We start from the raw sequence: 16,851 nt of genomic DNA, 5'->3' as shown, positions 1-16,851 counted from the left end.
AGTCCAGGTACAGGGACAAGTATGAGTAGAAACATCTCAGAAAAGGGTTTCCTCCTTGGCATCAGGCCTAGGTTTGAAACCCAGTTCTGCCCCTTACTAGATTTGAACAAATAATCTGCTTTCTCTGACCTCCAGTTAACTCATTAGTAACACGGAGATAAAAAACAGAACTACTCAAAAGAGAAAAAAGAAGAAAAAAGGAAAAATGAGCTTCAGGCCAGGCGCAGTGGCTTATGCCTGTAATCCCAGCATTTTTGGAGGCTGGGGCTGGTGGATCACTTGAGGTCAGGAGTTGGAGACCAGCCTGGCCAATGTGGGGAAACCCCGTCTCTACTAAAATTACTAAAATTAGCCAGGTATGGTGGTATGCACCTGTAGTCCCAGCCCCTTGGGAGACTGAGGCACGAGAATCACTTGAGCCTGGGAGGCAGATGTTGCAGTGAGCCAAGGTTGTGCCACTGCATTCCAGCCTGGGCAACAGAGTGAGAGTGTCTCAAATAAAAAGAGCTTCAAATTGCTGACAGAAAAAAAACCCAAAAAACCCAAAAAACAAAAAACCCAAAACTTATTTATTTCAACTACATGACATTCTGAAAAAAGTGAAATATGGAGACAGTGAAAAGATCACTGTTTGCCAGGGATTGAAGGGGGGCAGGGTCAGGGTAGGAGGGATGAAGAGGTAGAGTACAGAGGATTTTTAGGGCAGTGAAACTATTCCGTATGATATGAAAATGGTGGATATGTGTTTTTATACATTTGTCCAAACCCATAGAATATGCAACATCAAGAGTGAACCCTAATGTAAACTATGGACTTTGGGTGACAATGATGAATCAGTGTAGGTTCACCAGTTGGAACAAATATATTATTGTGGTGGGGGATGCTGATGGAGAGGGGTTAAGGGGTCTATGGGAATTCTCTGTACATTGTGCTTAATTCTTCTGTGAACTGAAAAGTCTGTAAAAGATAAGGTCTATTAAGCAAATGAACCACTTTAAAGATGGTTATGAGGTTGTAATTAGAAAACACATACTCGAATGTTCATCAGTGACTGTATGGGAAGAAAGGACAGGTCTGTCAGGTTCCTGGGCATATGAAGTTGAGTTGCAGCACTGTTACCCCTCTCACTTTGCAGTGGATTTTTAGTGCCTTCATTGTAGGGTGTGGTGGTCTTGGTGCTGGGGGTGTTCCCAGTTAGACTTTGAGCTCCTCATGGTGCCTAGAGTAGAACTCCATTGTGGGTAGGAAAAGCGGCAGTTACAAACACTAGGCCCAGACCCTTTCCTTTGTTAAGAAACGAAAAAGTGTTTTGTCAGGAAGGTAGAGTTACTATTTAAGAAACCCAGAACAATTGTGTCTCTCAGAGTCCTTAGTATTGCCTGATAGCAGAATGCAAGCCTCGGAATAAACAACTGCATTTGTTAACTTGTTCAGTGAATTCCGAAGTCTGGGTGCTCAGAGCTTTGAACGGTGAACAGGAGGATGACTGCTCTGTTGGTGAGTGTTAGGTAGCAGCTTCGGAGTGTGTGCCCTCCCTGGCTGGGAATGGTACGGGGTGGGCTGAGCTGTTAAGGATTCTGTGAGTTTATGAACATTCAGCTGTAGGAAGGCTTCATCAGTTGTGCAGATCGGTCCCCAGGCTGGTAGTATCACATCATCTGGAAGCTTGTTAGAAATGCAGACCCCACGCCCCACTCTTGATTGACTGCATCAGAATCTGCATTTTAGCAAGTAGGTGGCTGTGTCCACCTTGAGGTTGGATGTGGGTGACTTCTCCTTGGAGTACAGCCTCCAAGCTTCCATGGAGAAACCTGCCTAGTTCTGCCTGGCTGGGATTTAGCCCGAGTTTATCTCTGACCCCCTTAGAGTCCCAAAGAAGAGACTCCTAATTGACTAATAACCATGGAGTCAAGACAGAAAATGGGGGAAAGGACAGAACATGATGTTGTTCCTGATTTCAGGCTTTCATGTTTGCCTTGAAATGTGTGGCTGAGCTCAGAGTCTATAAAGCTTTTGCTTCGAGAAGCAGTGAGTCAATATTTTTCTTACCCAAATCATTAAACATCATCTTGACCTTTTCATTGGCCCAGCTTTTCTGTGTGGTCATTTCCCTTAGGTAACTTTTTTAAATGGGGAAGAATAGACATGAGAGAGACATTTTTATTGCCTTTAAATGAATGTTTTTTGTAATAATTAGCGGTGAAAGGCCATGCGTAATTTTTGTTGATGGGATTTTACCAGCAGAGTTTTCAGGAGTCCTGGACTTCCTGGTGGAACAGAAAGTCTTAGATGTTTTGTCATATTTTATCCTTTTTTTCCCCCTAAAAAATTAAACTTGGAGAAGTTTTGAGGCATAGGTAAGCTTGGGGTCATGAATTCTAAATGTAATTCTAAGTGTTCAAAAATGTTATATTTAAAAAGCTCAAATGTTGTTTTTTTCTTTTTTGAGTTTGTGTTAAAAAAATGTCTCGGCTTTCACTGTCTTTTTAGCTATATCCCTGTTATAAAAGTGGTATTTTACTAACATGGCCTCATCACATGACCTTTGAACTTGTTTACCTTTATTTGGTTAATTGACTCTCAGCTAACTTGGAAATCTCTAGATAGGGAAATAAACTGTGGATCAGGGATCAGGAGCCAGGTTAAAGCTTTGAGTTCTCTGCTGTGCTGCCTGGCTGTGTGTTGGTGGGCATGTCCCAGACTCTGGTGTAGTCATCTCTAAATGGAAGCAATTCAACTAGATACATGATTTCCAGCAGGGGACAGGGGCTTTAGGAGCAGATCATGTATCAGGATCTGGGGTGTGGAGAGCATGTGTAATTTGAGAATGCACAGTATTGTATTTCCTTATTTGAAGAAATGGGAAAACTTTTTTTAAATGAGTGGCACAAAGTAAAGCATGATACAGTCTTGGCTGGTGGTTTACAAGGGATGGGAAGCACATGGGTCTAGCAGTGAGTAGTGGGTACTGCTGTTTAGTGAGTACTGTGTGCTGTTATAAACTTTTAATATACATATGCTCTTATTTAAGCCTCAAAAATCCCTGTAAGTTAAGTATTATTGTTGTATGAAGAAACAGAACAGAAAGGTTAAGGATCATGTTCAAGGTCATCACAGCAAGTGTGAGTAGATCTGGGCTCTAGACCCAAACCAAGCCTCCAGTCTTAGCTACCTTGCACTCATAGTCTGTTATGAATCAAGATCAATTTTATGTGTATCTTACCTTCTGCAAAAAAAGTTTTATTTGTGTGTAACTGGTATGACATTACCCCACAATCTTAGGTACACCAAAAAAAATCACACTTTTCTTCAAATCCAATTAAGAGAGACTTCAAGTTCTACTTGTAGAGATTGGTGAGGGGTTCAATATCAGTAGTCATTGCAGGAGTCCTTTTCCAGGCACACGTTTTGGTTAGAAAATTCTGAGACCTCAAATCCCCCTCCATCCTGTGTGCATCTCTCCATGCTCCTCTTGGCCTCTGTGGTCCTTTCTGGGGCTCCTGAGGCCATGACTTGGAGGTGCTGGTTTCTAAGCATCCACATTGTCCACTCTTTTCAGAGGTTTCTACCTACTCCTGCTGGGTAGCTTCATACATGTGGAACCTGGTACCGATGCAGACACAGAATGCCACATGGACACAGAGCTTCTTGGGGGGAAGGGAAGTGTACCTTTCATTCCTTTATTATAAATGTATATGAAATTAGTTAATTTCTCTGACAAATTATTCTGTCTGTAAATGGTAACAAGACTCAGAATGACTGACTTTAAGCCATATTATTAGTGTCCAATTTACATTTCTCTTCTTAGTGAAAACATCTAGTTGTCTAAACCGGGATAGCCTCAATTCATTACTTGTGCTATCCCTGTGACCTTGTTTAAATGAATTGAGTTCTTTAAGTCTCTGTTTCATCTTTTGCAAAATGGAAATAATAATAGTATCTATACTATAGAGGGCTCTGGGAGATCAGCTATAACAAAGACACTGAGTTGTAGAAAGTCCAAGGTGCATTTGGGGAATGGCAATAGCAATGATTCTGTTAGGTTGATGCAAAAGTAATTGCAGTTTTTGCCATTAACTAATAGCAAGCTGGAGGGGAGTGTACAGGTGGATGGGGAAAGGCTAGAAGTGTGTAAAGCCTGTACAGAGTTTGGACTCACACTGACCTTTCCAGTTTTATTAACTGGAGTTTGTGTTCTGACTCAGACGTGTACTGAAATCCCTCTGATAAACTCCTATTTTGTCCTATTTAGGATGCGACCGACTTTGAGTGGAGCTTCTGGATGGAATGGGGGAAGCAGTGGCTGGTGTGGCTTCTCCTTGGCCACATGGTAGTGTCTCAAATGGCCACACTGCTGGCAAGAAAGGTATGATTATTTGTGTTGTTACCTTTTAAGTGTGTTTTTCCTTTGCTTCTTGTAAAGAAAGAGTCCAAGCTAGGAATCGGAAGACATGAATATTAGCATTGGGAGCCTGGAAAAAAAGATAAAGTTGTTAACGATCAATATAACATTTAAGATAAAAGTTCATAGTTCATATCCTGCACTTACTTTTTCCAACTTATTTTCAGACATTGAATATAAAGGTTGTAGAGTAAAACTAACCATGGAGGGTGGTGGTGGTCTTTAAGATCACTTCTGATCAATTTATCAAAAAGTTGCCTGTTGTTGAGAATCTAGACGAGTCCAAATTCAGAAGAAAATTGATGATTTACTTAAGAAGTGGGAATAATTTTAATGTCAAGTAGTTTATGCTGCTGTCGCTGTTTTAGATGGGAAGTCCAGTAGCATTTTGCTCTTGCCTTGGTCTGGCTTAGATAATGAAAGATTCTTCAAAGTGGTTATTTGAAAACTACTTTTATATGAGGCAGGATTGAGACCCTCTTCACAGGTCTAGCTAGCAAGGGACCTGGTATACTGCCAGGGGGATCTTTCTGTCACCTGGAGGCCAGGGTGTTGATCAGAGGCCTCTGATAAATGCTTCTTGCCTGCTATAGATTCCTGGTGGAGGAAAAAGTCTGTGCTTGGAAGTTTACTGAGTAAAAACAAGACACAACCAATACCTGATTTGGAATTCAACCTAGGAAAAATGTTTTGATTCCCAGAGGTTCCCGGAGGTGATAAAACTGAAGTAGAACTAGAGAAACAGAAACCTCTGGAGATTGAGACCAGAAAGTGAGATATAGAAACAGGATGCCTTGTGGTTAGAGATGTGCACCTAACTTGAGTCAGTTTCTGACTCTTTACTGAAAATCGGTGCTTCCTGGGCATTGCTTCTAACCCTGGAAGATAGGAAATCCCAACAGCATATTAACTTCCTCTTAAATGTGATATTGATTATTTTTTTGTACTCAAGTGGCTGCTGAACTGGCAAAATCCAAAATATTAGACGTCGTCAGATCTGAATATATTTTAAAATTTCATATAACTTTGTGAGCAGACCTAATAATAATTTTTTTTGTTCCTAAGCTAGTAATAAATATATCTACCTCAGCCCTCATTAATGGTTTTCTTTTCTCCCACAAATTTCTGTTTAGTTTTTTTTCCCCAAGAATTCAAAATTTCTGGAAATTTAACATTTTAATTTGTAACAAAGTTTTCCCACTCATGTGTAAATGACTTATTACCATAAGTCTTAGTTTCCCTATATGTAAAATGAATAGCTTCATACTGTTTTTTCTTTACCTCTGTGAGGGGAAGATGATGTACTTCGAGGATTGTACTAAGTTAATTGTGTAGTGGAAGAGTGCTAGACATTGTATTACTCATGTTTGGTCCTTAGTTTGGTCACTGATTAGCTTTCTAACCTGAGCAAAGGTTTTCACTGCATCTTCATTTATGGTCTTAGTGAATTTTTGTTGCTTGAAATACATAAAACTGAGTAATTTTATAAGAAAATGAACTTATTTAGTAATTTATGAAGAAAAGGAATTTACACAGTTATGGAGGCTGGGAAGTCCAAGGTTGAGGAGCCACATCTGGTGAGGGCCTTCTTGCTGGCGTCTCTGCAGTCCTGAGGCCATGCAGGAGATCAGGTGGTGAGCGTGATAGCTCAGGTATCTTTTCCTCTTCTTATAAAGCTTCCAGTCCCACTCCCATGATAACTCATTAATTCATGATATGGTTTGGCTCTGTGTCCTTACCCAAATCTCATGTCAAATTGCAATCCCCACGTCTTGGAGGAGGAGCCTGGTGGGAGGTGACTGAATCATGGGGGCAGACTTCCCGCTTACTGTTCTCATGATAGAGTTCGTATGAGATCTGGTTGTTTGAAAGTCTAGCACTCCCCGCTTTGCTCATTCTCTCTTCTGCTCTGTCGTGGTAAGATGTGCTTGCTTCCCCTTTGCCTTCTGCCATGATGGTAGGCATTCCAGTCATGCTTCCTGAGGCATTCCAGTCATGCTTCCTGTTAAGTCTGTGGAAGTGTGAGTTAATTAAACGTCTTCTTCATAAATTACCCAGTCTCAGGTAGTTCTTTGTAGCAGTGTGTAAACAGACTAATACAACCTATGAATGAATGAATCCATTAATGAAGGCAGAGCCCTCATGATCCAATTGCTTCTTAAAGGCTGTACCTCACAATATTGCCACACTGGGGATTAAATTTCAGCACCAGTTTTGGAGGGGACAAACATTCACAACATAGCAGTTGTCCTCTGCAAGATAGGATCAATAATATAGTATCAGTTTTTTTAATCCCTTTAAAATATGATGAACTTCATTTGTTAGACATTTCATCCTTAAAAGTAAAGATGAAACATGGAAAAGTGGGACAAAGAGAAAGCATAAAAGAAATGGTTGAAATAAGTTTAAATATGTCAGTCATTACAATCAACATAAGTGGATTCTCAAAAAAGATGAAGATTGTCAGACTAGATGAAAAAAAGAAAGAGAAATAAGGGAAAACAAAAACCAAAACGGAGCTCAGAGAGGCTTTTCTTAGCTGGATATCCTTAAAACAGAAGGACACATAATTTGAAAGTAAAAGTATGAAAAGATGTTCCAGGCAAATATTAAACCCCCTCTCCCTCTGACAAACTACTGGTGCAGTTTTCTTAATAGCGGCAAAGAGCATTACTGGTGACAAAGAGGGCTGCTGTTGAATAACAAACAGTTCATTTCTTATTAGGGAGATATTAAAACTCTAAGTTTATTTGCTTCAAAATATATAAAACAAAAAGTGATCATAAACATAAAGATAGATAGGTCTATTATTGTAGGGAGATTTTTTTCATGTTTTTTTATTTCAATAGTTTTTGGAGTACAGGTGGTTTTTGGTTACATGGATAAATTCTTCAGTGGTGATTTATGAAATTTTAGTGTACCTGTCACCCAAGCAGTGTATACTGTAGCCAATATGTAGTCTTTTATTCCTCACCCCCACAACCTTTCCCTCTGGAGCCCCAAAGTCCATTATACATTCTTATGCCTTTGTGTCTTCATAGCTTAGCTGCTCCTTATAAATGAGAACATATGATATTTGGTTTTCCATTTCTGACTTACTTCACTTAGAACAATGGCCTCCAGCTCCAACCAAGTTGCTGCAAAAGACATTATTTCTTTCCTCTTTATGACTGAGTAGTATTCCATGGTGTATATAGACCACATTTTCTTTATCCACTTGTTGGTTGATGGGCACTTAGATTGGTTCCATATCTTTGCAATTGCAAATTGTGCTGCTATAAACATGCAGGTGCAGTGTGCCTTTTTCATACAATGACTTCTCTTCCTTTGGGTAGATACCCAGTAGTGGGATTGCTGGATCAAATGGTAGTTCTACTTTTAGTTCCTTAAGGAATTCCCATACTGTTTTCTATAGTGGTTGTACTAATTTACACTTCTGCCAGTAGTGTGAAAGTGTTCCCTTTTTATCACATTTACAGCAATATCTATTTTTTTGACTTTTAATTATGGATTAATAAGTAATTATGGAAATTAAGTTGAAAAGCAATAAAAACAAGATCTACTTTTGTCAAACTAGAAAGTATACATACGCTTACCTCATAATAATTTTCAATATGAATTAAGAAGTTAAAATGAAAATCAAAAGTATTAAACTTTTAGAAAATATGACATAGAATATTGATGCCGGCACAGAGAGTTTTTTTTATACAAGATACAAAAAGTGCAAATTATAGAGGAAAACACTGATAAATTTACATTAAAATTGAAAACGTTTTATCTAATGACACAATAGAAAAGTGGAAAGGCAAGTCACTACTGGAGAAGTAATTTGCAAACTGACAAAGGATTGGCATATGAAATAAAGAAATTTCGTAAAAACGACAATCACTCAATAGAAAAATGGTATAAGATATGAAGAGGAATTTGTAGAAGAGGAAACATAAATGACCAATAAACATATGAAAAAATGTTAAATTCATTAGTAATCAAACAAATGCATCTTAAAACTACAATAAGATATCATTTTATGCTTTCTAGTTTGGCAAAAACAAAACAAAAATCCCCTGATGATATCAGCGTTAGCTGCCTGAACTCATCCAGAAAGGGTGTTGAATATATATTGGTATAACTACTTAGTAACACATTATATAGTAAAGCCAGAGGAGGGCCTACCCTACAGCCACCAGCACTGTGTGATTTTTTTTTTTCCTTTACAGACAGGACCTCATTGTGCTACCCAGGCTGGAGTGCAGTGGTATAATCATGGCTCACTGTAACCTCGAACTCCTGGGCTTAAGCAATCCTCCTTCCTCAGCTCCTGAGTAGCTTGGACTACAGGCTGTGACACCACACCTGGCTAATTTAAAAAACTTTTTGTAGAGACGAGATCTCACTATATTGCCCAGACTGGTCTTGAACTCCTGGCCTCAAGTGATCCTCCCATTTCACCCTCCCAAAGTGCTGGGATTACGGGCATGAGCTAGTGCACCTGGCCAGATATTTCGTATATTTTTAACTGAACACATGAAAGAATGAAATGATGGGCAGAAGGAAAGGTGGAGTTGCCCTGGGGACACTGTGTTTTCATCTCTCCCCCCATGTCTCTAGGCCATGTGCATCAGGACCCACATGGCCTCCTCTGATGGGTCTCCTTTGCCTCTCACCCTTGTTCTTATTCCTCCTGTTCGCTTCCTGTAGATCAGTGTTTCTTACATTTTTTTCAGTATTGTCCCTGAGGCACCTTTCGAGATAATTTTTTCCCTCCTCTGTGAAATTTGAGTACTACAGATATCCTGTATATATCTCTCCTCCTCTGTGAAATTTGAGTACTACAGATATCCTGTATATATCTCTCCTCCTCTGTGAAATTTGAGTACTACAGATATCCTGTATATATCTCTTTATTTAGTGTGTGTATGCATAAGGAGTAAGGTTTTCTTGCCCCCAATAACCAACAAGTAACCTAAAACTTAGACAAAATATAGTACTAATCTTCTACAAATGTTCAATTATTAAAAAACAATAGAGATGGAGTCTTGCTGGTCTCAAACTCCTAGCTTCAAGCGACCCTCCCACCTCTGCTTTACGAAGTGCTGGGATTACGGGCGTGAGCCACCATGCCCAATCATCACTAATTTTAATTTCCATTTTATCCTTAGGTCTAGCCTACAAAATCTGCCCCACCCCACCTCGTTTGAAGGAGATACAACCCTTGTTGAGAACGCATGATTGAGATTAATTACCTGTTCCTGATTAGATGCCCCTCCCTCTTTCCAAACCTCCTCCACGTTCAGCTCCTGTTTTGCACCTGACACTATCAGAAATCTAGCTATATTAGGATATAGATGTTCCATCATTTAATTTGCTTGTACCTTTGAGTTCTTGCTGCTCCTCTTGTGGGAGGCAGTATTTGGTGTGGTTAAGAGCACTAGGGTCAATCCCTGCATTGCCACTCTCAAACTGTGTAACCTTAAGCAAGTTCCTGAATATCTCCAAGGCTGTTTCCACAGTTGTGCAAGCGGCATGGCACTGCTGGCTTCGTGGAGTTGTGGAGAGGGGCTGATAAGCAAACGTTTTTCAAGGTTATGCTTGCACATTAGGACAGTCCAATAGATGGTGTCTGCTGCTGTCATCTGCTGACATTTGCTCCTGAGAGCAGTTTATGGTATTCAAGAATGGAGGGGACCATCTTGAGATTCCAAAATCCTCAAGGGCATAGGCCGTGTCTAGCATCCGTAGCAATGTTCCCATGCTGATGGTCTTTTCAAGCTTGTCTTGGGTCCTGGGGGAAAGGATTGAGAAACACAGCCCCTTCTCTTGGGGAGTCACAGTTGAGTGGGAAGTTAGGAAAGCAAATACTGCTCACTGTTCTGTACCTGATGTGCTTGGCTGGGCACGCTATGGTGGGAGAAGGTGTGGGCCTCACCTGCCTTTCTGGTGTCAGGGTAGGCCTCCGAGAAGGTGGCTTTTGAGCTGTGGCTTCAAGGAAATGGAGTTCACTTGTTTCAGCTTCCTGCATCTTGTTACCAGGCAGGGCTGGACAGGTGGACTAGTCTTTTTCTCTGCAGAGCACATCTTATCCAATGTCCGTAGGAGGTGTTCTTTTGCATTTTTCTTGGGATGAGGCAGAGTGAGCACTGAGTCATCTCCCTCTGTATGTGCCTCTGTCATCCTCTGGGTGACCGCAGGTTTGATTTGTGAGACAGCTGGTGGGCCGGGTTCGGCCTGTGGCTGAGGCACAGTGCTTTCTTTGTCTGAGTTTGCTTGGCCCTTACATAAGTATGAACCACAGCGTTGGCCTCATTAGCACTCTGCTTTCACCACCTGGACTAAGTGTTCCAGATGGCCTTAATTCGGGTAGTTGTTTTTGGTACTTATTCAGGGTGGAAGATTTAGGCTGCAGTTGTCCTTTTTTTTTTCTCCCCATTCTCTGAGGCATCCTAAACTATAGGCAATACTGTGCAGGGACAGGCTTTAGCAATTCTTGCTGCTATAGCCTTAAGCCCTGAAAGATTCTAGCCTTCTCCTTTATCTAATATCTAGTCTCGTCTCTTCCTTGGCTCGCTGCACCTCCTCCCACGGAGAGGTGGCAGGTTATTTTTATTTTCAAAAGCATGATCTATCTTTTTTTTTTTTTTTTTTTTTTGCTATGGTAAGAAATAAAACTTTCCACTGAGTTCCTTGGCTCAGTTAAACACCCTTTCCCTGGATAAGGCTCTCTCTTTGGGTTTTGGTGAGACTTCATCAGGAGCCAGTGGCCCTGGAGGGAAGGCTGAATCACGGCTCTGAGCTTTGGCTGTGTGTGTGTTATGATTGGATTGGATGTCGCGGGTCAGACAGTTGCCTCCTTTCATGAATGCCAACTGTGGCCTCACCACCACCTGAGACATTGTGTTCTCTGCCCTCAGAACCAAAAAATACCCCCATGTGAACTTACTGAGAAGACTGACCTGGTGTAGGGCTGAGGGTGGGTGCTGTTGCTAACCACACAGCTGGGTTCTCACTGTGCCTCTGATGGGGAGAACCTACATCATTAGCTATTGGCTGATGGGCTGAGCTCATGAGGTGCAGGATATGAAAGGGCTGAGAAGCCTGACCCATGGTGCTGAGTGAGATGAGTTAACCAACCTCTGGAAGGCTGCAGGGAGCAGGGCTTTTTTCCAGGACATTCCCAAATCCATGCGCCGAATAGAAATATCATGTGCTAATGGTTCTCCTGGAATCAGCCCCTTTCTACCTCCATCAATGCATGTCTAAGGAGAGATAAAATTCCTTTTGTGTGGGCCTGCTGGCCTTTACTCCCAGGAAAAAGCAGGCTAGAATGCAGTTTTTCGGACTCTGGGATGGGTGGGTTGTATCTTTCTGTTTGGGGAGATTGTATATAAATATATATGTATATATAAGACATATATATTTCAGTAGAGCTGCTGTTGATTATGTAGTATGTAATAAATTATGTCATACATAAGAATATTGATTGATTCCCATTCTTATTTCCCAAATAATGCTCCCATTGAGTGGTTTCTTGGCAGATGTGCAAAAAGAATAGGCAGGGACATCTGATAATGTTGCCAACAGGAATTCTGACCAAGGCTGTACACTTTCATTCCTCCCTACAGAGGTAAACTCTAAGGAGGGAACCCACTCAGGCACATCCTATTATCACTTGGCGCCCTTGGCACAGAATGAGCTGAAGTAGAAACAGATGGTGTGAGAAGGGGCATTGTCTGGCAGTTTTTCCTGACTCCTTATGAAGAAGGTTTTAAGAGTATGGATTTCAAAAGAAAGAGCAAATCTGTAGTCTTTTCTTAGGGTCACTGATTCCATCCTTGGAGCTCTGCCAGCTCAACTGGTTATTCTCCCGGGAGACTCTGCTGGGGTGATGGATAGAAGGCTCTATAGCAGGTATCCACTTTCCTGGATTGGTACCTGTGCCCCATCAGTTGTTAACTATTGGCGATTTCCCCCAACAGAAGTACAGTTGAGAGACGCTGTGAGTGGCAAACAGGTAATAGGCGGTGAGATGTGAAATGTCTCTTCCATTCTACCTACATACGCAAAACAGCCTTTGTTTATAAAGGGTTAAGTAGGACAAGTAGAGACTTTGGAAGACAGTAGGTTTTCACATTAGTGGGTTCCAAAGCCCACATTTTAGTACTATTTTCTTGTTTCTTCTTAGTCATGATCACAAGGTTAAATCCCAAGACTTGGGAAAGCGTATCCATCTACCCAGCTATCCATCCATGCAACTATTCTCTCCGTCCTTCCATCCAGTAGTTATGAAACACTTGATATATGCTGGGCACTGTGCCAGATTCTGGGCTCACATTACTGTAATCTAAAAAAGCAGGAGTTTAGCCTGTTAAAGGAGACTATCAAGTAGAGTCAGACCCCATTTGGAGAGTGGTTCAGTGTAGACCCAGGGAGCAGAGGGGAAGGATGCCTGCTTAAGTCAATCAGGGTTAGTAAGATCTATGTCTCATCAGAGAGGCCATAGCGTTCTCAGTCTGGCTTTGTCTCCACTGCTACATAAATAGGGTACACTTCCTTATTTTTCATCAGACTTTTAAACATTTTCCCTCTTCCCCTGCTTTCTATTCATCTTCTATTAGAAATGGAAGAACCTGGAATAAAGAGCATTAAGGGAGGGTCAGAGTAGTTCCAGTGGGGCTGTCATCCTGTGCTCCAGCAAACCTATCTCAAGCTTCAGGTCACTCATGCTTTGATACCTTTTAAAAGAGCATGATAAATTCAAATTAAAACCACAACAAGATGTCATTACACACTTACCAGAATGGCTCAGATAGAACATAGTAACAGCACCAAATGCTGGCAAAGATGTGAATAAACTGGATCACACATGCATTGCTGGCAGGAAAGTATAATGCTACAGCCATGCTGGAAAATGTTTTATAGTTTATTATAGAACTAAATATGCAACTACCTTGCACCCCAGCAAGTGTGATCTTGGGCATTTATCCCAGAGAAATGAAAACTTATTTTTACACAGAAATCTATGCATGTATATTTGCATAAGTTTTATTTGTAATAGCCCCAAAATGGAAACAGCCTAGACAGCCTCCAGTAGGTAAATGGCTAACAAGCTGTGGTATATCCACATCATAGAACACTACTCAGTGATGAAAAGGAGGAAACCATTGATACAGCAACTTGAAGGAATCTGCAGGAAATTACGCTGAGTGAAAAAAGCCAATCTTTGAAATGGAGAAGAGGTTATTGGCTGTCAGGATTAGGGATGGGGGTGATCAGAGGAGTGGGAAGGAGGTAAATGTGGCATAAAATGGCAACATGAGGAATCCTTGTGGTGATGGAGCTGTTCTGCATTTTTACTGTGGTAGATACCAAACCTATACATGTGATAACATTGTATAGAACTAAACACACACATAAATGAATACAAGTGAAACTAGGGAAATCTGAATGAGTTTGGTGCATTGCAGCAACATCAATATCCTGGTTGTGATATTTGTGGTTTTAAACAATGTGCCATAGGAAGAAACCGGGTAAAGTGTACAAGGGATGTCTCCTGTATGTATATGTGAATACAACTATCTCAATAAAAATCTGAGAACATTATATAAAAGTTGTATGCAATTGGAATCTAAATTTATACATCAGAAACATCACAATCCAACATTAAGGCCATGTTTTACTTATACACTTGATGTGATCAATGTGATTCTTTGTGTCTTCTTTCAAGTAACAGGTAATTCCCAATCACATTCATGATTTGAACCTTGTAATTTAAATGAATTGGGCTATTTTGGTCTTTAGGTGTGTTTTCAAACTTGAGTTTGACGTACAGTACATGTATGACCAAATCTGGCATGTCTGCTCTTATTACCTTTAGAACTTGGGAAAAAAAAGTCTGAAAGCCTTTCTAGTGATGAGTCAGAAGTGTTGTTTTGGAACAAAATGCAACACATTTTATTTTTTTATTTTTGAAAAATTAAAAAAAATTCTGGCCTGGTTGATGTCAGATGTCAGAGGCTTAATACTGATAGTTAAGCATTTTTACTTAAGAGAGAAAAAAGGTCGATAAACACATACACACATTTGGAGTAGAGATGGATGGGACAGGGCTATCCTTAGGCCTTTGCTTATGAAACTGGCCTTTGAAATGCTTAGAAAAAGCTCTTCTGCTGCCCAGAGGAGCAGGCGGTCCGTGCTGCTGCTCACCCTGCTGGGCCATGCCACCCTTTAATCCTGGAACCCTCTTCATAGTGCTTGAGATCTAGGTATGTGCATGGGAAGGATCGTGGTTGGGCAGCTGTGCCCTAAGGGCTACATCTATAATGGGGACGGCCCTGCCATGATGCCAGTTGGATTGCAAGGCATGGGAGGCTGATTCTGCTCTAGCAGGATTTTGTTTACTTGTTTGTTACTTATTTTGAGATGGAGTTTCACTCTTGTCGCCCAGGCTGGAGTGCAATGGCGCGATCTTGGCTCACTGTAACCTCTGCCTCCCGGGTTCAAGTGATTCTCCTCTTGCAGGATTTTAATGGTGTTTTGGGGATAGGATTCATTCCAATGGCATTTTTATAGACAAAGTGTGAAAATCAACATTGTAGTGGGATTCTAATCTATACAACAGATTTGTGTAGGTGATTCTTTTTGCGTTATTCACATCTTTTCGTGGCCTATACATCATGAATGTATATAGTAGAGTTGCTTGTACCTGGGGAGAATCAGTGCATAATACTAAGATGGGTAGAGAACATGAGGCTCATGTGAGAGCGTGTCCTGTGATGTCTTAGACCAGTATTAAGTGTCGTCTGCCTGTACTGTTTGGCAGTAGGGAAACAGTGGGGGATGAATATGGGACAAATTTGTCTGCCTCAAGGTGGCTTTGGAGACCACTGTTAAATTCATCATAGAGTCTCTCCAGTAAATGGGGTTTGCACAGCACTGTGAAGTATTTCCTGAAGGTTCTTTCAGCATTTTCCAAGTTGAAGCAGCTTCAGACTGTGGTAAGTTCCCAGATGAATCCTAGCAAACAGGCTTTTTCCGAAGGGATCAAATAGCACTTAATAAAAACATAACTGTGTCTATGTATGTAGCCACACATGCCCGAAAAAGAATTCCATTGGTAAATGCTGTAGGTCATGTTGGAAAAGAACCTCCTTTTTTTCATTTGTTAAAACTACTTCTTCAAATAGTCTTTGGCGACGTATTCCTTATAATTGGACTCTGCCCAGAGGTGAGGGTTTGAAGCAAATTTATGTGGCTGTTTTCTGTGGGTAGTAGGATGGAAAAATAGTAAAAATGAACTTCACATTTCTCTGGTTTTCCTGGAACTTAAAAATGGCTGACCTAGTCTCATATTTAAAACGTTCTCTCTTAAACTAGAGTATAGGTTTGGGAAAGAATAGTAGGTAGGCAATATTTTGAAAGTGTTAGCATCAAAGCATGGGATTTGCAATTTATACTCCACACCTGTCTTGCCCTGAAAAGTCTTTGGCTCCACAAGAAGACTTAAATTCAGGCACTTCTCACTTTTCAATTCGGTGTGTTCCTGGGATCCACATTTTAAAATGCATACCTGTGAGACATCACATTTCCCTATGGGAATAACAACCGTATTTGTAGAGTCCTTCCTATGTATACACCCCATGAAGGAGATGCTGTTATTATTCCAGTTTTGTTTTGTTTTGTTTTTGAGATGGAGTCTTGCTCTGTTGCCTAGGCTGGAGTGCAATGGTGCGATCTCAGCTCACAGCAACCTCCGCCTACCAGGTTCCAGGGATTCTTCTGCCTCAGCCTCCTGGGTAGTTGGGATTGCAGTCACCTACCATACCTGGCTAATTTTTGTATTTTTAGTAGAGATGGGGTTTATGCCACGTTGGTCAGGCTGGTCTCAAACTCCTGACCTTGGGTGATGCGCCTGTCTTGGCCTCCCAAAGTGCTGGGATATTCCAGTTTTATATATGAAGAAATTAATCCACAGAGATGGAGTCATTTACCTCAGGTAACACAGGTAGTTATGAGACACAAGTATTTCAATTTAGGCAGTTAGACTTCAAAGCTTGAATCATTAAACCACAATGATATCTTGCGTCTCAAAGTTAAAAACATTATAGTTTTTAAATAAGGATTTCCCCATCAGATCTGACCAAAGTTATATCATGAAGCAAAGACATGTTAATTCATCTACGTATTCAATGTGATAACTATAAATTAGCTGATGATTAGATAAAAATCTGTGATTCTCCTAAAATGGGAATAAATGTATCAATCAGGTAGACTATGCAAAGTCCGCAGTAGCTCATAAAGCAGGTAAGACGCAGTTTTTCTATGACATAAATTTGACTAATCAATATGCAAAAAAATCAAAAATGGAAAAATCCCTACATATTTAAAATCTCTGGCTTAGACTTTGGAAAGTCTTTTGTGGTTTGGATGATCCAGTTTTCTTAAGAAGTCTTCCT

The 16,851-nt window shown here is 40.7% G+C and overlaps 1 protein-coding gene across 8 annotated transcripts in view; it reads left to right on the top strand.

Annotated features, from left to right (window-relative positions):
* HHAT (hedgehog acyltransferase) overlaps positions 1 to 16,851 on the top strand; it is a 382,998-nt gene that overhangs the window by 66,257 nt on the left and 299,890 nt on the right. For all 8 annotated transcript variants that reach the window (XM_011975810.1, XM_011975804.1, XM_011975809.1 and 5 more), the window contains one exon: positions 4,253 to 4,366. In XM_011975810.1, the coding sequence (XP_011831200.1) occupies positions 4,253 to 4,366 (114 nt within the window). The remainder of the gene's footprint in view (positions 1 to 4,252; positions 4,367 to 16,851) is intronic.

The sequence above is a fragment of the Mandrillus leucophaeus genome, unplaced genomic scaffold, assembly GCF_000951045.1.
Source record: "Mandrillus leucophaeus isolate KB7577 unplaced genomic scaffold, Mleu.le_1.0 Scaffold159, whole genome shotgun sequence".
Lineage (NCBI taxonomy): Eukaryota > Metazoa > Chordata > Mammalia > Primates > Cercopithecidae > Mandrillus > Mandrillus leucophaeus.
This window is presented reverse-complemented; position numbering and strand designations above follow the sequence as displayed.